Source organism: Haliotis cracherodii, unplaced genomic scaffold (genome assembly GCF_022045235.1).
Source record: "Haliotis cracherodii isolate W230 unplaced genomic scaffold, xgHalCrac1.p SCAF_5, whole genome shotgun sequence".
Lineage (NCBI taxonomy): Eukaryota > Metazoa > Mollusca > Gastropoda > Lepetellida > Haliotidae > Haliotis > Haliotis cracherodii.
Window position 1 is genome coordinate 16,564,280 of NW_027266308.1, and position 24,485 is coordinate 16,588,764.

At 41.6% G+C, this 24,485-nt stretch overlaps 1 protein-coding gene across 1 annotated transcript in view; it reads left to right on the plus strand.

The window, feature by feature from the left end:
- LOC139444410 (adhesion G protein-coupled receptor L4-like) overlaps nt 1-24,485 on the plus strand; it is a 78,318-nt gene that overhangs the window by 41,994 nt on the left and 11,839 nt on the right. Inside the window, exons 11-14 of the mRNA XM_071225382.1 lie at nt 1,319-1,424; nt 2,540-2,642; nt 8,780-8,835; nt 10,824-10,941. Coding sequence (XP_071081483.1) covers nt 1,319-1,424; nt 2,540-2,642; nt 8,780-8,835; nt 10,824-10,941 — 383 coding nt within the window. The remainder of the gene's footprint in view (nt 1-1,318; nt 1,425-2,539; nt 2,643-8,779; nt 8,836-10,823; nt 10,942-24,485) is intronic.

Below are 24,485 nucleotides of genomic sequence, written 5' to 3' on the forward strand. Positions count from 1 at the left end.
TACCCACTGATGTCCTGGCTACAGGTATACAGTCTCCCACTGATATTGGCCACCCAGTGCGGTCTACGTATCCGCTGATGTCCTGGCTACAGGTATACAGTCTCCCCATGATATTGGCCACCCAGTGCGGTCTACATACCCGCTGATGTCCTGGCTACAGGTATACAGTCTCCCCATGATATTGGCCACCCAGTGCGGTCTACTTACCCACTGATGTCCTGGCTACAGGTATACAATCTCCCCATGATATTGGCCACCCAGTGCGGTCTACATACCCGCTGATGTCCTGGCTACAGATATACAATCTCCCCATGATATTGGCCACCCAGTGCGGTCTACTTACCCACTGATGTCCTGGCTACAGGTATACAGTCTCCCACTGATATTGGCCACCCAGTGCGGTCTACTTACCCGCTGATGTCCTGGCTACAGGTATACAGTCTCCCACTGATATTGGCCACCCAGTGCGGTCTACTTACCCACTGATGTCCTGGCTACAGGTATACAGTCTCCCACTGATATTGGCCACCCAGTGCGGTCTACTTACCCACTGATGTCCTGGCTACAGGTATACAGTCTCCCACTGATATTGGCCACCCAGTGCGGTCTACTTACCCACTGATGTCCTGGCTACAGGTATACAGTCTCCCCATGATATTGGCCACCCAGTGCGGTCTACTTACCCACTGATGTCCTGGCTACAGGTATACAGTCTCCCACTGATATTGGCCACCCAGTGCGGTCTACTTACCCACTGATGTCCTGGCTACAGGTATACAGTCTCCCACTGATATTGGCCACCCAGTGCGGTCTTCTTATCCGCTGATGTCCTGGCTACAGGTATACAATCTCCCCATGATATTGGCCACCCAATGCGGTCTACTTATCCGCTGATGTCCTGGCTACAGGTATACAATCTCCCCATGATATTGGCCACCCAGTGCAGGCTACATACCCGCTGATGTCCTGGCTACAGGTATACAATCTCCCCATGATATTGGCCACCCAGTGCGGTCTACATACCCACTGATGCCCTTCGATTACTGGAATTTCTACAAATTTAATAAAACCACACATTATCATCACATATATCAGCCCTATCACCAAAGGGTGAAATGAACAATAATATTATTATTGTCAACGTAGAAAGGTGCTTAGTGAATTTGTCAGCTTGATGTGGGAGGAAAGCCTGAAGTGATGCAGGTCGTAGACGTTTCCACTTTGTCGAATCCCACGAGCCGGGGTATGGTGTTGATGAACCTAGAAACATAGGGATTAAAGTCATTAAAGACAATATGGTGTCAATTATCTGTTTTAGGGTCGGATTCTGTAAATTTGGTGGTCAGTGTATACGACAACGTGGACAGAATCACCAACGTCACGGCTGCAGTTCGGCAGCGCAACTCCACGGAGCCCCATGGCAGGTCGGTCTCCTCTGCAGATGACATATTTACACGAGATATTTGTCATTTGAATTTCCGACATCTCCTTGATAATACATGCTCTTGTCATTTAAAAGGAGTTACTGTATTGGATTAATTGATGTGATAGTGTAGTTTACTATTCAGTAAAGCTCCGGATTAAACGTTATAGCTGCTTTACTGATTTGGGCGTTAACGTCAAATACCCTGCTTGTGTATTACGCTTGATATTGCTGGAATATTGCTATAAGCGACGTAAACCATACTCACTCACTTTAATAGTCTCAGCTCAAGTAAACTTTTACGCATGCCATTTCTGACGTCATCGTAGTCGACGTTATGGCATCTGACTTCAACGTAGCTGACGTTACAATGTCTGCCTTCATGATAACCGATGTTTTTGTTTTTTACTTCAGAGTAGCCGACTTAATGCTATCCTACTTCATCGTAGCCAGTGTTATGTTATAAATGTAACTTCATCGTAGCTGACGTTTATGGTATCTGAGACTTCATCATAGCTGACTTTGGCGTCTCTGAATTCATCGTAGCATTCTCTGTGGTCTCTTAATTCATCGTAGCCGACGTCATGGTGTCCGGCTTTATGGTCGCCGATGTTGTGTTATGCTATCTAACTTAATCGTAGCCGACTTTATGGTGTCAGATTTCATCGTAGCCGACTTTGTGGTCTTCGTATTTCTCGTAGGCGACATTGGACTCTCAATTCATCGTAGCCGACATTATGGTGTCTGACCTAATCGTAGTCGACGTTACGATGTCTGACTTCGTCGTAGCTGCATGAGTTTATGGTATCTGACTTCATCGTAGCCGACGTTATGGTGTCCGACTTTATAGTAGCCGATGTTTTGTTATGTTATCTAAGTTAATCGTAGCAGACTTTATGGTGTCAGACTTGACAATCAATGTTTTGATTATAATGTTTAATTTATATGTAATAGCTGTATGTGGCTTTATATGGCTTCGTAGTTGCAGACATAATGCGCTACGCCCAAAGATTATTGAAGTAGTTGCCCAATTCGGACGTATGGACCTGTTTGCATCCTGCTGTCCTTTGCTATGTGTGCTGAATAGTTTCTCAGTTCATGAATATTGTGTTGTAGAGACTCCAGAGTTGTTGGAGACGTGATATCGGTAGTCGTTCGCCCTCCAGTAGCCGGCAACATCTCCAGGCCTGTCGTCCTGGAGATTGAATCCACCCTTCCAGTGAGTCAGTAACGGCTCGTGTGAAAACGTCCTGAAAGACAAGAATAATGAGTCATGGTTAGAGAGTCTAATTTCACTGTGCATATACGTTCCCATCTGTAATTCGACCAGAAGGCAGGGCGTCCCGATTATAGAGGCCTCATTCTGTATGTATGTCAAGATCTGTAATCATTGTAATGGTTGAGGTACATGTAATGTTATACTTACGATTAGTCTCTGAAAATGTACTACTCAAACTAGCTTATAGAACATCCACAATTGGAAGTCTGTGATGCAATACACACCCGCCATCACAGATTAACTATGGTCAATCTTTTTTGAGTAATGTTTAATAAAACACAGCAATTACAATTAAAGTGTAAAGGAGCCCCAGTGAGATGAGAGATTCAGAAGTGGAACCTGTGGAAACTCTAGACTTGCTTCATATAGGGCTATAAGCATTACAGTAAGGGCTGGACGGGAGGGAACATAATATGGTTCAGTGACTGTGAGACAGATTGAGTCTAGAAGACAGACAGACAGACAGATAATTTATTTGAGTCTCACCTCGTTACCTAAAAAATACATTGGAAATAAACTCTTTAAAAATATCTTAGTAAAGCAGCATATAAAGTCCCGAGCCACTCCCTACGGAGTTATGAGAGACTATGACATAGGTAAAACATGTATACATTTTCACATATATTACACCCGATAAAAAGGACTGTACCAGGCTATTCACAAAAGAGAATAGTCTATAGTACTACACGGTGTAGAGCATCCGATCTGGTTGTTAAAATATTCTTGCAGGTCTTGGCAGTTGTAAAAATCAGTTCCAAGCTGGACAGTATAAAACCTAATTTCCGTAAGTTACTACAACTATCAAAACCAGAACATACGTAACGACATTTTAAAATAAAATAAAACCTGAGACTTACATAGTGTGGACAGTATAATAAAACATACCTTTCATCTTCTATTTCATTCGTACAAAACGGGCAGGTTCTCTCTGCAAGAGGTGTATTTGTGTAGCGTCCTGTCTCAACTCTCAGCGGCGCTACACCACATGTGAACCTTGACAGGGCGCTTCTTAGGTGTCTAGGAGGCTTTTGTGTACATATGCTTCAACACTGTAATTTTTTTTGAAGGTGCAGTAAGTTCGCAATTTATTGCCACCTGTCCCACGTTTGCTGTTCTTTAATTCTATTGCTGTCCACCACCTCCACTCTTCTTTGAATTCTTCAAACATTCTGCATTGTACTTCTGATGACACATATTTACTGCCGTATCTGTTGTCAATGGAGATTATGTGCGTCATGCCAAGTGTTTCTTATTTCTGGTGTATTCTAAAGATAACATTACGTTTTCTTCTGAAAACGTGAAAACGCGATGTGCAAAGCGACCTTGGTGTAGGAAGAATCTCATCGCTCTGTTCTGTACAGCCTCTTTGCACGTCATGTTGTTTGTTCCCCATATACCAGCATCGTATTCCGTATACCACCGACCACTACAAAGAGTCATAGAACTTTGAGAACATATTGTATTGCATTCCTCCGAGCAGCTTGTATTTCGATATGAGGAGGCCAAGCGCTCTACTGGCCGAGCTGGCTGCTGCTCGTGCCATCCGATTAAAATCTAAGTGATTTGTTAAAAGTATGCCGAGATAATTATAAAACTCCACGCCCTCCAGGTTGTGGTCACCACATATAAAAGTATCGTCTGTTCGAGTAGTAGTGGCGCTCCTCAATGGATCACCTTTGATCTGGATACATTAACAGACATAGAGTTGGATTGACACCATGTGTTAAGACAATCCAATAAAACGTTCAGGTCAGTTTCCCATTCTGCAAGTAGCACCAAATCATCGGCGTATGCTAAAATGCCAACTGTTATCTCGTTGATGACTACACCGATTGACAGATAGTTTATGGTAGAAATTAGGTCATTTATGAACAGGTTAAACAAAATGGCTGACAGCAAATATCCTTGTTTAAGACCGCATTTCACGTCAAACAATGAAGTAGATTTCTTGTTGAGTCTCACACAACACTGTACACTTTGGTAGAGTGACGTAATTGCATGAAACTTTTTACCTTTAATGTTGGCCTCCAATTGTTTTGTCCACATCTTGCCGCGGTCAATATAGTCATACGCGTTCCTAAAGTCTTTGAACGCTGCGTGTGTAGATTTCTTGAGGGATTTACCTGTTTCTACTATACACTTAGTGGAATAAGGGTCTCTGAAATCCTCAAAGTGAGGAACAGCTAACTGCATTCCAGTCCCCCCAAAACTCCCGCTATCAGCAGGGGTCCCCTTGCCAGCTCCCTGGTGTGTCACATCTGATTAATGACCACAAGCTATTCTGTAGCAGACAACATGTATGTGAGTCCAGAAAATAATTGTCTTCTTTTAATATATTGATATTTGGTTATTTTAAACTACTTTCGAAACATTTAAAAGTTCTGCAGATTAAAAAAGGTATTGGTCAACTTGTAGACAACCCATTTAAATTTAAATTTATTGTGCGTAACATAATGGCCTTATTAATGCTTTCAAAAGCAGGCAAGACATATTACAAAGTATAACTCTTTTCTCGTGAAACATTTATCTAGTTAGTTGTGTACGAAAATATCAAAAGTACAGTAGACATTGATGAATAATTTAAACAAATGTTCATAATTAACAAATCAAGTAGGTTTTTTACATGAAGCAGAAACAGTACTTACTAACTGGATTCAACATTTGACATAATAAGAAATATCTTTCAAGGGCTATAAGCGTGTTCATAAACCTGCAGGTGCAATGGACATCATGTTACTGCCCAGTACTGGAATTGGTGCACGTGGTCTTCTGGTGACATTCATGTAGATGCAAGAAGTTCAGTTAAAACAAACTTTCATGTAAATACCATAGTCACCCCTATTTGTTCAAACTTTGATGGCAAAGAGTATTTAAAACATAAATAAGTACAAAGTAACAAATGTCATATTTGGGATAAAACTTTCTCTGTAAAGTGGAAACCCTAGTAATTTTTGGAGTTGAGTCCCATCTGGGACAAAAATGGAAGTTTGACAAATGGTACTCACAAGCTTCTGTACCACTCTGACAAGTGTATATTGGCACGGGTACAACTTTGCAATATGTTCGCTACTTATTAAACCCACTAATTATAAAGTTTAAAATTTTACCCATCATATTATTCTCAAAAAGGTTTGAGGAACCATTTTACATTGCTACGTTAGATTTTGATGAGGTTATTGAGGCATATAATATATCCTTTTAATAATCTGAAGTGGCAGTCAAACATAACAAATGTTATATTTGGGATAACACTTTCTTTGCAAAGTACAGTTTCTCCGGGATTCAAACCCACACTGCCAGAGTGAGGCACCTAATTGCCAGCACACAAAGACAGCGATCTAACCCACTCAGCCACCGAGGCTTCCACAAAAATGAAAGTCCGACAACTGGTAGTCTAGATCACGTACTTTGTATACCCCCCTGACAAGTGTAAATTGGCACGGCTCCCATGGCCGAAAGCTATGAACACAAAAGTTTAGAAAGTGGTCAAATGTAACAAATGTTATATTTGGGATAACACTTTCTTTTCAAAGTACAGATTCTCGTACTTTTTCGGGTTGAGTCCCGTCCAGGATTCGAACCCACACTGCCAGAATGAGGCACCTATTCGCCAGCACACAAAGTCAGCGATCTAACCCATTCAGCCACCGAGGCTTAAACAAAAATGAAAGTCCGACAACTGGCCATGGGAGCCCTGCCAATTTACACTTGTCAGAGGGGTACACAAAGTATGTGATCTAGACTACCAGTGTTTTCCCAAATGTAATATTTGTTACATTTGACCACTTTCTAAATGGCATTGTGTGTTCATGGCAGTCAAACAGTTTTGAACATTATTTGTAGTGGCGAACATATTGGAAATTTTCTCCAGTATAAATCCATTTTTCAATTTTTCACTGAAAGAGCAAGTTGAACAGAATACTATTAAAACACTAGTCTGCCTCACAGAATCTCAAGCTTTTTAGTTTCCTTTCTGCCTTCTCCTTACTGAAATGGTATAGCCCTAAGTGTAACATTTTCTAAAAGCGGAATCTCTCATCTCAGTGTGGCTCTTTTTCAATATATTGGCGTTCTTGGTTTTTATCAAAATTATATAGACTAAGGGTTAGTCTACTAACATACCTATGAGTATGAGCCTAACCCAAAACTACCATCATAAGTAATGGCTAATGAATTACCCAATTGGGGTTGAACCTGATATATATAAATGCTTACCACATTGAACATGATTTAGATATTGGTCAAGGAATGTCAGTTTCCAGTGAATAGACACTTTATTATAGTTATTACCTCCAAAACGTTTTTCAAAGAGTTGATTTGGTCACTGTAGTTTCACTGTTTTGTCTTGGAGTGTTATGTTTCAATCCTTGAGTGTCAAGCTGGCCCATGCCATCAGTGCCCCAAAGTAAACAAACTTGGACCAGCTTGACCGTGCCTGCTTCACTGGAGCAGGGGAACAACTGATAAGATCATGGCTAAAGAGTATCAGATTCAGTGAGAGGGGGGAGGCTGACAGGGAGAGTTTGGGCTTATGCCACTAAGTGTATAGAAGTAATAGATGCAATATGCTCCGTTGTTGATCGGCCTTTCCTGAATCCATTTTGATTATCCTCTACAATTCCATTGTCATCTACATATTTGGATAATCTGTTATTTAAAATACTGTAGTATATCTTGTAAGATGCACTGGTGAGAGTAAGTCCTCTCTCTGATAGCGGGTCTTTTCGATTGTCTGTTGTTGTTCTTGGGATAGGATTGGTGACTCCTTTAGTCCAGGTACCTGGTATACAGCCAGTATTAAAACATACAGTGAATAAGTTGTACAGGTGTTTGATACACATGTCATTGCAAAGAACCTCCACCGGAATATTGTCTGTACCACTTGCCTTGCTTTTTAGCTTTGAATACTGCAAAACGAACTTCTTCTTTGGTGATAGGCATGCACATATGTAGGTCTTCTGTGATAGAGAAAGGCGTAGTGCTACTACTGCTCGGGTTACAGTAGCCAAATCATTTGGTCGACCTTGTGAATTCATAACAGTGTCTATAATGTTCCTATTGGGCAGATTATCCACTCCTTCGAAATAATCCAACAGATCGCCACACCGGCTATTGAAGTCACCACACATAAAAGTAATATCAGCACGGTGATAATTATGTATCTGTAGAAAGTGTATCATAAAGATCTGAAGCGTCGACGTGTCTTGTATAGTTTTCTGGAGAGAGATAACATACACTTGTAATTATAGCAGTCTTATTACTTTGTTTATCCACAAGTTTAATCAACAAAATTCCCTCGAAGGAATTGTCTATTACAGTAACATCAAATGTTGTACATATTTCATTTTTTGTTAAAAACCCGACCCCACCTGAGCCGTGTTTCGCCTTGACATGCAGAGATGTTCTGTTATGCCCGAACCACTTGTAGCCAACAACTGCTACCGCTTGTTGTCTAACTAAGTATGTTTCTGCAATCCCTAGAGAGGTTCTGTTATGCCCGAACCACTTGTAGCCATCAACTGCTACCTCTTGTTGTCTAACTAAGTATGTTTCTGCAATCCCTAGAGAGGTTCTGTTATGCCCGAACCACTTGTAGCCATCAACTGCTACCTCTTGTTGTCTAACTAAGTAAGCTTCTGCAATCCCTAGAGAGGTTTTGTTATGCCCGAACCACTTGTAGCCATCAACTGCTACCGCTTGTTGTCTAACTAAGTATGTTTCGGCAATCCCTAGAGAGGTTTTGTTATGCCCGAACCACTTGTAGCCATCAACTGCTACCGCTTGTGGTCTAACTAAGTATGTTTCGGCAATCCTTAGAGAGGTTTTGTTATGCCCGAACCATTTGTAGCCATCAACTGCTACCTGTTGTTGTCTAACCAAGTGTGTTTCTGCAATCCCTGTGATGTCCAAGTCACACGTAACAATGCAATGCGAGCGTTGCTTGTGGTTTTTCCAGCCCCCAACATTCCAGAACCCGCTTGTCACCTATCTATGTCTTTGATTGGCTCCCCTCTCAGGGTTACCATCTGACCTCGTCTAGCATCTGTATACGTTTATATCTGTTTGTTTTACGGCAGGATTCGACTGTCAGGGTCATTTCAAGGGCATGTGTGTTTCTGGATGACCTGGGAGGGTAAGTATTGTGTTGCGAGGTGATTTCCAAATTGAACGCAAAGGTTAACACAGAAATATGTACATACAGAACTAAACTATGAAATCAATAAATGACCTCACAAGATCAATGAATTATCAATCAATTATATTCAAACATACAGGTTTAGGGTTACAATGAACAGAGTCAAGCAAGTGGCAGCAGCATTAATTAACAGTCCCTAGAATTAAAGTAAGTGTTCGTACGAAAGTTCAGAATTTGTCACTGCTGAATATCTTGAAACATGTCTCCGTTCTTGATCCGGAATAGTGTTGGAAGCTGGCTGGAATTCAGTGTTTACAACGAGGTTTCCAATCGCACTTGGCAAAAAGATAAGACGCGAGTCAGTCTCGAACGATGAGTGTTATCGTATAACTGTTGTCTTTTATAGATATATATAGCAAGCATTGAAGATTTGTATATATAGAATTCGAAAGGAAAATGACGAAGGAAAAACAAAAAAATGTGAAAACAAACATATATACGCCCATAAGTAGCGATGATCGCATGCTTGGACGCGTCCTGACACCGATTTTGTTTTCAGGGGCGTTGCATAAACCACATCACAGTTACGGGACATCGCACATACCTCGTAACGTTGCGATATATACAGGGTCGCACATTTTGCGAAGTTCTTTTGATTCGGTTTAAAAACACACCTGTAAATTGCAATACGTCCGAAATAATTTGTAAGTAAAGGTAGCAGCCTATAGGATGATTGAAGTGCACTGCTTAACCTCAGAAAGAACAATGTTAAACTCAAACAACTCGGCTAAAGGGTGCAGGATCGTGCAGGGTGAAATCATTCTGCTGATATTCTTTACGGTATTAGTTCAGTATGCAGTGTGCGATAACAATGCTATCACGATCTTAATGAAAATCACAAGGACAAGTAAAAGCAGTTAAACAATTGATTTAAACAGCGAAACAAATGTTGAAGAAAGTTCTTAACCATGTATATAGTATGCATGTTTCCTTGTTATACGTTCAGGACTTTCGTGTCAACCGATCCCCTGTAGCAGGGTCACTATGTAGGACCTCATATCTAGCAAAACGTAAACATATCTACCAGGTCAAGGAATACGTGAACAATATCGGTATGGCAACACGTCTAGGTTAATCACTAAATTTAATGTATTAATTAATGAGCACAATCAAGGTAACTTGCAGAATGATATTGTATGATAAAGAGATTATCATGCTTGTTTGTTTTGGGATGGTATATATCCTGTAGTTGGAATAAACACTTTGCATTGAGCTCCTCAAAGCTCACTAAAGACATTTATTCCTAATGCAGGACAGTCTCCATGTATATGGGATGATTGTGATGCTATCATCTTTCATCGACTGGCTATTAGGCATGAATCAGATCGGTGTATGCGATGTTAGTGGCGTGTCTTCTAGGACCTGTTGTGTGTGTTATAAGTGGAAAATCTTGTCATAGATGATACAGTAAACACATACTATCGTTTTGTTTAATAAGTCGTCTTAATTGTGTCCACCACCTTTATGTTGCAAGCTCCTACGACAGGTGCAATCGTGTCTTAACATTTGTTGTAAACTTAAGAAAACTTAGCGCAAAGACAGCTTCTAGAATACACTCAGCTAACATCGTTTTCGCGGGAATTTGTTCGATAGTCCTTAAGGATTTACCTCCCTTGAAATGACGGTAATTATTTTATGACTGCTTTAATCATTTGGGTCAAAGCTTTGCCCTTGAAGTGTTCCAAATTTTGTGTTTGCTAACCCTTCCACGGACACCCGTAACTTGTATTTAAGATATGGGTATTGTTTGTCAAAGAAGAATTTACTCACAGTAACAATATTAACAATCTCATTTGTTAAAGTGTTTATAAAGTGTTCTATTTTCATAGTGGATATATACACATTGGATCAACAGCTTAAAGGTATGATAAGTATTATGCTGTAAGTTGACATTGGTGATGATGATGCTGATTGGTTGGTTCTAGACGTGATGTGTGGCGGCCAGACGGTTGCACGACGACGTCTCACAATGTCACCCACACCAGATGCGAGTGTCACCACCTCACTAACTTCGCCGTTCTCATGCAGATCTATCACGTCGAGGTACAGTGCAGTCAATACAGTTTTAACATAATGGGCAAATGAAGCCTTGTTATATTACATTTCACTCTGTCCTTGATCTTCATACTCCTCTCTTGACTTAAAGACATCATCTTGACAGTGCTTTAGTGTTTGTTCCCACATATATTCCAGTCCTTTGACTTCCCTCTCAGCTTCATTAGGTTTATGTGCGTTCAAAAATGTCATTTTATGCTTGTTTTAAAACTTATGTTAAATGTGAACCTTATTTGTCATTCTTAAATTCGAAAAATATGAAAACATCCATCACGAGATTCAGACTGAGTTGTCATACTTTGGAAATTGAGAATGGACGTCATTATAAAATCCCAAGAAATTTAAGAAAATGCAAACTTTGTAAATTAGACTGTGTTGAAACCGAGTACCACTTCCTGCTTATTTGTCCATCGTATGTCAAGTTACGGCAACTATATCTCAAAGCAAAGTTCTATTGTCATCCTAACATTCATAAACTTAATATGCTTCTGTCATCACCAGATACATATATTATTACAAATCTAGCAAACTATCTATATTATGTAAATGAAGTAAGAAATGCGAAACTGAAAGCTTAAAACCTGTCTGTACTCACCTTTTGTACACAAAGGCGTTTGGCCTATATGCATTAGGCCTATATATACTGGTATTCAAATTATGTAATTTCAGTAATGTTTCAAAATACTTTGTTAAAATATCCCTTGTTAACAAACATTTTTGGCAACCGGGATCCCCGCTCCACACACACACGCGTGCACACATACAGTTGTAGGCCTTAGTCTTGCACGATATTTCAAGAGAACATGCCTTCTTTCTGTTGGTCTCAGTTGGTGTTTATTGTCTGCATTTTTGCATTTGGGTTTTGCAATTAGTCATGCATATAGTCACGTTTTGATTATGCCAACACAAACGTCATATTCCTGTTTCACATATCGTTCATGTGTTTATACACTCTTCAAAAGAGGAATTAGATTTTTTTTCCAGCAATCGTCATAAAGACAATTCTTATGTTTGATTCCCGTTAATCATGTCATGTTTGTTGTGCATTGCGCGCAAACACATCTCAAAATGTTTCTTGTAAACGTTTATCAGCAACAATGCAAAGGATGCACGGAAATTGCTTTCAGAAAAAGCTTTCAGCACAATGCACGTGCAAAATGTTGGAAACAAGAGAAGAGACACTGACTATAAAAGGCCGTACAAAATTCATCAGTTCATTACGAATTTTCTGACGTGAACGGTGATCGAAAAATGCCAAGATTAAAATTTTTACTGCAGCTGACCGAAATATCGCCATTGGACGTTTGGAAGCAGGGGAGTCCAGTCTGCCGTTGCAAGACACTCCAACGTTCACCAAAGCACCATATCTCGACTATGGGATCGATATACCCGCACTAATTCGACTCAAGATCATCCAAGTAGTGGAAGACCAAGAGTGACCAACCCTGCTCAGGATCGGTACACCCCCTTGTATCACCTTCGGAATCGATTTGCTACACAACGGACACTGCAGGACAAGTGCCTGGTATGCAAAGTATTTCCGACCAAACCATCAGAAATCGTCGGAGGGAAGTGGGAATTCGAGCGAGACGACCAAAAGTTGCGACGTCTACACTGTCAACGACGTGTCCGGTGGTGCAACAGAGTACAGGCATGGGATCTCAGGAACTGGCGACGCGTTTGGTTCAGCGATGAGTCACGTTTTCTTCTTCAACGACGGGATGGAAGACAACGTGTATACCGACGTCGACATGAACGTTTTGCGGCGAATTGCGCTCGACAGGTGGACCGATTTGGTGGAGGGAGTGTCATGGTGTGGGGAGCCATATCCTACACGGGTAGATCACGTGTAGGGCAATCTTACAGCAAACCGATACATTGACCAAATTCTGCGTCTGTTGATAGTAAAAGGGCGTTCTGGACCGGAAGTCGGGGGAGTTGGAGGATTTTCATTATTTACAGATCATTGAAAGAGCGTGCGCCTACTGACATAACACCAGAGAATGAAGCTAAGGTATGGACAGAACAATATATTGACCCATTGAAAAAATCTGTAAACACTAACACAAGCCAACAGTTCATACCAGAGACTGAACCTATAAGTCAGAGAACACCACATAGCATATCTATAAAAGGGAAGCAGCCTGAACCTCCGCACCATTTCACACCAGAAACTCAAACGGAGAACATCTCCGAACTAGCTGAGAACACTGTGGAGTCAGAAGACGAGACCATGCCTTCCTGTGACGAGTGTGGTATTATGTTTGAAAACAATCATGACCTTCAACGTCATGTGAGAACCTGGTGCCCAGAGAATGAAGGGCAACCCTTGAAGAAACGAGCTAAAGTGGATAACGCAAATAATGCAAACAACCATGATGATATTATGAGCCCAGTTGACGCACGTAAACCTAATGAAGCTGATAAAGAGAGGGAAGTCAAAGGACTGGAATATATGTGGGAACAAACACTAAAGCACTGTCAAGATGATGTCTTTAAGTCAAGAGAGGAGTATGAAGATCAAGGAAAGAGTGAAAGATGGATTGAAAAGAAATTGACGAAGTGCTGGAAAGCTACTTTCCTTGAAAGGCTTGTGAAAGCTATCAGATATGTTGGCTACTTTGGAAATGGACCCATCTTCAAACCAATTCTAGAGAAAGTGAGGACTCAGCTGGATCCTGACACAGAAACAGAAGAATTGGATCGTAAAATCCCTCAGTGGATGAAACCAGTGGTCAAAGATATCCTCTCACATGTGGTCTTGTCACTGGCCGAAGATTTAGAACTGGTCAACCAATCTGATGATGACCAAGATAAGGATAATGATGATAAGGATATTTAATAATAATTAAACTCTTGTACATTAAAACACTGTTCTGTAATTATGTGACTCTACATATCATATTGTTATATGTATTGTACATATGTAATAAAGTCATGTATATAAAAAAAATACTAGTTGAGTTATGATTTGAATGATAAAATCTTTTAGTATTTTATTTGAATTTACCTATCAGTTGAAATGTTAAGTCACCGAATCATATCATATTCTATTAGCATATGGGTCGAATCATCACATCACACTATTATCAACTGTGTACTCTAAATATTGATAAACACACAAACGCACCAGATACAGTTCAAACATTTATTCAACAATCATATTTTATAGCAGTACATTTTATATCCATTGATTACAGCACAATATAGTCCAACACAATGCATTTTATATATCATTTTCAATGCAATAAGACATATATAGAAGTATAATACATAATGAACAAACATAAATCATTGAGATGATATATTTGGGTATTTTCATGAGTCATGTAGCATCATATTCAAACAGAAGCTTTTACATGATAACATGGCTGTGTCAATGTATCTTAATACATCATACACACAAGGAATGAAATGGTTTCTAAGACTTGATTCTGTAGTGTCCATCAGCCAAGACATACCTTTTGTCATCAAAGGGGGAAAGGCTCATTTTATTGATTTGAACCGTATAAAGCTGATGGTTACGACTTTGAATTTGGGTCATCTGGTGTCTAAATTGAGTATGCTTCATGAGACAATGTTTGTACAGTTCATGTCTTAATTGTCTCTTAATCACAGTTTTTGACATTCCCTTGGCTCTTTGTTCCTCATTGATGACATAATCTATTATTTCATCAGTTTTCTCATCTTTCTCTGGGGTTTCAACATCATAAGAATATAATTTAGGTCGAAGGCCGCAAAATGAAACCATGGGGTAACCTTCAGCTTCATCTATAAACTTGCCTAAGACTTTTTGGTTAGACTCTGATTAGAGAGGGTGGGTTTTATGATAGTTTGAAGTATCAAACAACTCCATATGTTCTCCCATGTCAAAATAACACAATGAGTCTGTGTCAGTGAAACAGAGTTTGGCCTTGTCCCCGTACTTTGGTATGATAAAGTTATAATGAAAATCATACATGTGTATTTTTGAGAGATCCAAAATAGAAAAGCCTGCATACAGTGGTTGATTCAATTTTAATGTAGCCTTTGTCAAATGCACAGCAGCCAAAGTAGAGTTTAAAATTTTGAAAGTAGGTTTAGCACACAGTTTCTTGAGACGATTGGCCGAGTTCACCAGTTCAACATTGACATGTTTGCGCACATTCATCATGCTGCGGCCAAAACAAGAATTGTTGAGCAGTTAAAAAATGCTTTATCCGTTTCATTCTTAGCTTCTTTACTTTTCTGTGTATTAAACTCAATGAACTGTTTCAACCAGGGCGATTGAGTGAATTGAATGGCTCTATGAATTTTGCCGAGCTTTAATCCTTGAGATATATAAAACTTGTAAATTTCTATAGTGAATGACATACTTTTCTTTATCAAATAAATTGGGGACTAGCTTTTTGCAAGGTTTCCCTTTGATTTTCAATTCCTTTTTCAAGTTTTGCGAGTGAGGGGAGAGCATTTCATGACTGACTACCATGGGTTCAGTGGCAAGGGGATAATCACTATAAGAGTCATGGAGGTTTGGGGGGATACTCCAGATCTACCTCTAATATGTATCCCACATCTGCATTTCCATCTACATTCATAATGTCTAATGTCTCTAAGTCATCGGCAGACACCCACTGAAAATCGCGCTCGGGCAGTGGTTGTGACATTGCCCACCCATAGAGGTTATTGGCATCCCAATACATGAGATACTTTGTGGGTTCTTCTGATTTATGTTCTAATGTTTTAAACTCAGGACTATTGGCTTCAGCATATTTCTTGGAAATCATTGAAATCCCTCCTCTGAGACCCTTTTCTATCATGAGATGCATGTCGTAGTCTGTTAACAATTCCAACTCGACATTTCCCATTTTAAGCATAGCATCCCATCCCATTCCGGGTAAAGTGTATTAATGAGCAGGGTCTAGGTCATAGAATTCCATGGAAGTGGCCCTAAAATTCTCAAATACATCAGCCAAAAGCAAAACATCAGTTTTCATATACAAGTCATGATACTCTCCCATGTTTTTCCACATGAAAAGTTGACCATACCTTGTTGGCATGATCATAGTCAGCATTGGATATATGACTTTCTGTCAATGCACTAAAAAAATCTTCCTTCTTCGGAAGTTCAGCCAAGTTGAATTTACTTTCATCAGCCATGAAGTCATACGGGTATACACCTTTTCTCAGTAGCAGTTCAAATTGTCCATTATCAGATGTTTCCTGTTTTAGATGATTGAATTTAGATTTGGTCTTCACCATGTCGACAATTCCAGATTCATCCCTGCAATCATTGTTCATGTTTTTGACTAGTTTGTCTAAGGGAGGTAAATAGAGCTTAAATATTTATCAACTACATAGCCTATCATAACTACAGAGACGGGCCTGGGTTCATTGACTGCTGAAGCTGACCTCCTTCATTGCATACCGCCTGGCGACGTGACCTCGTTTCACACTCACTGTATATGATAGAGGCTGTTTCACAAATAAATTGCTTCACTAAAAACATAATTGGGACTCAAAGCACTACGCGATAAACCAGTCCATTCAAGCACGCTTTCATCGGCTGCAGGCGTGACATGTTGAGACACGCACGGTTAGGACTAACTCGTGTTATACACAAAGAGAGGTTCCCTTGTTTAGAGTTATATGGTTAGCCTCGTTTAACTATATCTTTCGTTAAATTCATGATCATTTCCACGCTTATTATTGTTTTCCCTTACACATATACATTTGATATATTGACTCAAGCAAAAACAGTTCAAAATTATGCTCATACACGATCGACACGTCACACATCTTTTTTGAGCATTCCCCTGTTACTATGAATAATGAAAATCCCCCAACTCCCGGGCCAGAAAGCCCTTTTTACTATCATCATCCCCCAACTCCCCCGACTTCCTGTACAGAACGTCCTTTTTACTATCATCATGTGTCCTCACCTCCTCCCAACTTTGGACCGCCAGAGGGAGCTGCTCCAACATGACAACGTTCGGCCCCACACAGCACGTGCAACAGTTAATTTCCTGGTTAATGAGAACATCAATGCCCTTCCATGGCCGTCCAAATCGCCTGATCTCAACCCGATTGAACATATGTGGGACGAATTTGATCGACACGTCCGTCAACGTCACCAGCGTCCACACACACTGGCACAACTCGCCAAAGCCTTACAGGAGGAATGGCGAAGAATTCCCCACGAAAAAATCCGACGACTTGTGCAATCTGTGCCAAGGAGGTGTCGAGCAGTGACGGCTGCAAGAGGTGGTGTGACCAGGTACTGACCATGACGCCCTCTTGTGGCTACACATGTGCAATGGCTGAACTGAATTAATGCTGATAATGACGACAATGCTTTTGTCGATCACTCGGTCTAATTTCATTTGATTGTGTTCACGCATATTCTGTGTAGATACTGTTACATCCGCTTAATAAATATCCTTATTTTTAACTATGCGTTTCCTTTTTGAAGAGTGTATGTCTTTCATATCAACAGTGCGTGTCTCTTTGTGCGAAGTATATATGCCATTGCCTCCTGTTGTATATATTCTATAACACCCTGTTGTATATATTCCATAGCACCCTGTTGGATAAATTCTATAGCACCCTGTTGGATATATGTCGTTGCCGCATGTTGCATTATATGTAGTTGCCCCTTGAATATATGCTGTGGTAACCTAATTGTATAGTTCATGTTTTATAAGTCATTGATCTCGGTGTCATCAATGGGTCCAACGTTTCACATGTGCTTGCAGGTGACAGAAAGTGTTGAACTGTCTCTGGAAGTGTTGACGCATATCGGATGTGCCGTCTCCATCACGTCGCTCATCGCTACCATCGTCGCCAACCTCTGGCTCAAGTACGTCAGTCACGAAGACATTTAGCTGCACTCAGTAAATTACTCGCCCGTGAAGAGATCACCCGTTTAATATATACTAGCCACATAACGAAACTGTGCACGGAGAAAATATATTCTTGATTGAAATACAACACAGCGAGAACAAAATGATGCAGACGCTGTAGCAGCTGAATGATCGGACCGTAAGAAAATGTCAACGGGACCTGAACAACATCTGTTACGATGACGTTAGAAGATCAAAATGGAGTAGGGGGTCATACGACAAAGTCACAAAGTCAATAACGGGTATGACCACCCTGTGCATGAATCACAGCAGTGCATCGGCGACGCATGGAGTCCACCAAATGGGCATGGAAGGCCTGGGGAATGGCCTGCCATATCCTCCTCAAATCCTGTGCCAAGTCACGGACGTTATCTAGAGGATGTGGAAGACAAACGCAGACGGCGCTCCATTTCATCCCACACATGCTCTATTGGGGAGAGATCTGGAGAAACTGCAGGCCATGGCAGTAAAATGACATTGTTATGGTGAAGGACATCCATTGCGACCCTAGCCGTGTGAGGACGAGCGTTGTCCTGTTGAAATGTCAATCCCGGGCCATGACGTTGCAGGAAAGGAATGACCACAGGCCTCAGAATCTAATCTCTGTAGACAACACCGGTGAGATTGCCCTGAACAACCACCAAAGGGGTTCGGTGCCGTGCTGTTATCCCACCCCAAATCATCACAGAGCCACCTCCAAAACGATTCCTCTCCACAATACAGTTGCGTGCATAGCGTTCTCCCAAACGCCGGTAGACACGTTGGCGCCCGCCACTGTGGGAAATGTTGAACCTCGATTCATCTGTAAAGACAACATTTCTCCACCATATTCGAGGTTGGCGAACTTGATTTCGACACCATCTTAGACGGTTGACTCGATGATGGTGTGTCAGGATGGGACGTATGGCAGGGCGTCGTGGTCGAATCCCGTACTGACATAAACGATTCCTGACAGTGTTGGGATGGATACGGCGCAGTCCAGGAATTGTCTGGGACGTCCTTACTGCCGTTTGGAACCTGTGTCGGAGATGTGTAACTCGAGTCCATCTGTCCTGTATTGGCGTCGTTACCCGGGGACGTCCTGAACGTGGGTGGTCGGCAACGTCATTTGTGTTCTGATAACGCCTCACCAATGCCGATATCGTGTTACGATGACAGGTGGAAATGTGTTTCCACCTGTTGTAGCCTCATTCCTGCTTGGATCATTCCAATGGCTTCATGACGCTGTGCAGCTGTCAATCTTGGCATGATTTGCTTGTGATATGCTTGTGTCTGCGCCTGAGAAGTTTTGAATTTTTGAATGACCACAGATCATGCTTTCCAAAGTGACAGCGAATTTTGAGTTGCATATGCTGTGTACAGCTGCACAGGATGCACGTGCATCAATGACTTCATATCGCATGGCACGTGCATGAGCGTTTGAATGTCTCCAATAATTGCTGTGTTCAAACCTATATTTCATATATGGACGGTGTTTCCTTATATCTATATTTTCTCCGTGCACAGTTTCTTAATGTGGCTAGTATTAAACATATTACACATTGTGTAATACTAAAGCGCGTGCTTATGCACTGCGGGAACAAGTTTCAATAAAAACTTTATTTGCAGTTTACACGATATACAGCTTGTCCATTGTCCGACGTTCATACAGTTTGGCCCTCACTCTATGAAGGTTCATACTCCAATGAACTCACACAAAGTGAAAGTCAATTCTTAACTATTCAACAAATATTGAAAACTCCCCAAACCCCTGGGCTAATTCAACGACACTGCATGTAGAGATAATATATCTCTGACCCCATTCGTCACCACTCGCCCCTTTCCGTAAACTGCAAGAAGACTCGTCCCCCTATCGATGAATGTTATGTGCGAAATTACGACAAACCAATCAGAATGCGCGTATGATTTCAAGTTCTTCGTCAAAGAATCCCTCAGATATAATTTTTGAATTTACATATGTATGGCATCTAAAAATATACCAAAGACAGAGTTAAATGTGTTCAATCATACTGTATAATTCCGCGCGTCCCGATGTGCTTTTAATTGCATCTGAAATAATGTGGGAAATCTGGGGAAAATGTATGAACCATTACGCAACGAGTTGACAATTGTTTTAGGTATGCCCGTTTGCGCTAAGACGGAACCCGGTCGCAAAAATGGCCACGAGATGGGCACGAGTCGCTTTTCGGCTTGTCCCGGAATAACACGAGTTGGTCACGAATGCTCTGACCCCAGCAATCCTGTTGCTAGGCTGACGTCACAGGGCATTGTTTCGCCGATGGATCTTGCAACAAAAATCCGCAAATTGCGTCATAGGGTATTGTGACGTAATTGTAAACTTTGTGATGCAGGGTCCCGTTCCACAAGGCGATAGCAGCGCCTAAGTCTATGTGGCCTACCTTTAGAATACAGTACCACAAACTTTTCAAACATGTGACAATACCCTATGACGAAATGTGAAGCATGTGTTGCCAGTCACACCGGCGAAACAATGCCCTGTGACGTCAGGGGGCATCGAGTGTGCATAAGCTCCTCCCAGTGATCTCTCATCTCCACACGCAATGTCATTAAATACGCACAGCGGTATTGAGAGTTTTGAATATAGCCTGCGGCGGCGCATTTTTTAACAAGCGGTAGTTTACGGAAGCACTTTTATCTTTTATTTATTTTTTACTTCGTTTTTCTCGTACCACACTTTTCTGTCACAAAAATCACCCGACGAATTATTAAACACCATGTCATCTATGCGTACTCGCGAGTTCGACGTCTGACGTTTGACGCCTGGAGCCGTTTTCAGTTCGCGCCATATCGGCTCATTCCTCACCACTCGGTATCTTGTAGATTACGGAATGGGACGAGTGTGCCAAATGGCAAAGGGATCATCGTAAGTGTCCGTAGACTAGAGTCACGAGACACCATGCCTACCCGTTACCTTCGTAAGTCACCTATTCGACCCTTTTCGTTCAGTTCCGCAAAGTCGTAGGCATGACTAGGTAAATTCGAAAACAAATCACAGTGTGGACGTAGCTCAGTCGGTTAGCTGTCGGGCTAACAATCCGAAGGTCGCGAGTACGCGTCCGACGGATTCTCTCAAAAACTGGTTGCTTGTCTTTGAGACATATGTGACCTACAGCAGAGATCGTCCTCACGAGAAGTTGTAGTACGGTATTCTCAAGGTGCTTTTAGAATACAGTACCCAAACATTTTTCAAACACGTGACAATACCTTATGACGTCATTTGAAGTATTTTGTTGACAGTCACACCGGCGAAACAATGCAACAAATATTCAAAACCCTCAACATCACTAGGCGTGTTCAATGACATTACGCGTTGAGATGATAGATCACTGGGAAGAGCTTATGCACACGCGATGACCCCTGACCTCACAGTGACTTTTATTTTCAATATATTTTTTATTTCGTTTATGTCGTAATTCAAGTGGATAAAAAGATGATAAATGGGAACTGTCAATTCCTTATTTTTATTATTATGCACAGGAATGCAGTTTGTTAGGTATAGTATATTGGCGCTGAACACATCCAAATGTCGCCGTTGTTAGTGTAGGTTACCCTTCGTAAGTGTCCGTCACCTATTCGACCCTTTTCGTTCAGTTCCGTAACGGCGTAGGCATGACTAGGTACATTTGCACATAATTTGACAGTGTGGACGTAGTTCAGTCGGTTAGCTATCGGGCTATCAATGCGAAGGTCGCGTGTTCGCGCCCGATGGATTCCTACTAAATATTGTTGCTTGTTTTTGAGATGTCGGATTTGATCTTCTGCAGAATGGTGCTTCCTGACAAACAACATAAAGTTTGAATATCTTGAATAAAATTTTTTTAGACTGTTGGTTTTCCAGGGCCTAGCTCTATTCTATTTAAAGAAAATTCCCCTATGCCCTGGTATGACAGACCACCACAGACTTTGTCACTGTGTCACTGACAAGAGACACAACCTCGGCAACAGAGTTAAAGCCAAACGCATGTACGTATTGATTGGAAAAATATAATCTACCAATTATTTTTATTTATTTTTCTTTTCCCTACAGGTTAAACTCCGAGCGAGTCGTTCTCCTGATCAATCTGTCGGCTTCCCTCATTCTGGCTCAGGTGGTCTTCGTGGCCGGCGCAGGGGCAACACAGAACAGGGTGATAACTGTTGCCATGACTGATGTCATTCCGTAGATAAGGAACATAACGCTTTGTCAGCTTGATGTGGGAGGAGAGTAAATGTGACTCAGACCGGAAACCCTCAAGCAGTGGGTTTAACTGTCAAAGGTTAATAATCGCTACGCGACTTTTGGGAAACGATAAAACAATTAGAGATCCTTGTAATGTTAACGGACGCAACTCTGCACGACGAGCTGCGCCGCCTCAACATACTAGGCCATCCTCGGCCCCTGCACAGATGGAGAAATAGACATAACTCGATTTGATAAAGCTTCACCAATGTTTCAGAAAGTGCAGAATGATTATGATTATGAGCCTTGGTTTGCGATAAGCACCATATCCGTGCTGTGTGTCCTCAAATCTAATGGCCGATGAGTCAGAATCTCTATCTGGTGCTATTAGATTTCCCCTGGCTCCAGCGCTCGAAATAGACGTCGGCCCGTAGGCCCGTGGCCGATAGATTTATTTTTCTGGAAGATAGTTTTATATTTCAGCAGACCCTTTAATAAGCTGTAAACATAGTAAATGAATCATAACACTGAGATTGCTTGGTTAAAAAAGGGTCCAGCTTGAAAGTACTCCACTCAACACCGCAGGCCGGTGTACCGGCCACACTGTAGCCACGTCAAAATAATATTTAGTTTCATGAACCTGCCTGTCATATCATTCATTTCTAACAATTGTAAAACTTATATCTAAGTTGCTATTTCCATCGTTTCGTGCGTGCGTGTAATGCAAGTCAAATGACATCTTGGCATTTGTCGCCTCGATTGTTAGGCTTCGACATGATGTTGAATACCAAAATATACTGAACCGCAAAAGAAGTACACCATGGATAGATATATGAGAAACCTTATTTGTCCAAACATTGTAAACATACTTTGAGACATATTAAAAAGATACAACTTGGTAAAACTGATCATCAAGGTTGAAATTAAAGTGTCAAATGTTCTGAAAGTGAAACACAACACCAGTCTCTGAGAATATAGCATCACAAATCAACATCTCGTGTGTCCGCCATGTGCATTGATGACTGCCGTGCAACCTCGATACATAGAAAGGATGAAGCGGTTGATGAATGCCATAGGTACTTGATCCCACACTCTGAGGAACGCCTAACGCAGTTCAGCTGCATGTATCGACCTTGGTCGGACGTCATTCAGCCGTCTTTGAATCTCGTCCCACAGTTGCTCAATTGGATTTAAATCGGGATTGAGGGCAGGTTACTGCATGGTTCTGATGCCATTCTGCTGGAGGAAGTCTCTTGTTTTTCTCGCAGTGTTGGCACGGGCGTTATCATGCTGAAACTCGTGGTTGCGGCGACGTGCCAAATGAGGTATGGCGTGTGGTCTCAAGACTTGATCAATGTATCGAGCTGCTGTGACACCATTGCCTCTCCCTGGACCGATTTTCTGGAAGACAACAGGTCCGACCCTCTGTACACGACCAGTTCCACCCCTAACTATGATGCTCGGACCACCCCACGAGTCTCTCTCAACAACACAAGCATCCGATTAACGTTCCCCACGGCGTCGCCACACTCTCTGCCATCTGCTGTTGAGATACAGTAACGGCTCTCGTCTGAGAAGAGGATTCTTCTCCACTGATGGTGGCGCCAATGCTGGTGCTGTGTTGCCCACTGAAGACGGTCCCGGCGATGACGTGGTGTCAGAATGGGTCCTTGGTGTGGCCTGTGACAGTGGAGGTGTCTGCTCGTCAATTGTCGACGCACGGTGTCCGCACTAATGTGTCGCTGGTGTGTCCCCATGGTCTGTCGAGCAGTTTCCGCAGCAGTAACAAAGCGATCTTGAAGATGCTGTCGCACAATCTGACGATCCTGACGATCTGGTGACGCTTGGCCTTCCACTTGTTGGTCGGTCATCTGTATTGTTGGTTGCCTGGTACCGTTGCTGGAGCCTGTATATGGTCCTTACGCGGACTTGAAATGCATTGGCTACTTTGTCCAGCTTGCAATCATCCAAGGGCTTGGTGTCGCTGATTTCTTGTCAATCTTGGCAAGTGGTAGCAATTCAATAACGATTGAATGCTATCCGACCTGGGTGGGTGTTTATAGGGCAAGAAATGGGGGAACACATGTGCATTTCAATTTGCACGGAACTAACATGCATCAGGTTACCATGGCCGTTGCCGAGTTGCGTTTAGGCGATCGGTTTTATTGTCATCTGCTTTGTTTTTTTATCATAAATTTCATTTTTCCGGACAAGGTATTGTTAAATTTCAGTCACTGCCTGGCTCCGTCCCAAAAAATCGACAATAGCGCTAATACTCTAACTTTAGACATGCTTTAACATTGACGTATATTAGTCGTGGCGCTTGTAGCACCACCATATCTAATATGTGAGTTGACTCCAAAGACCTCTGCTTCAACCGTTTGGTGTTCTTTTAAGTAATGAAAGTAGTTTGCACGTAATAAATGAACTGACAGATTAACCAGTTGCGTCAATGTCTCATCCTTGATTAT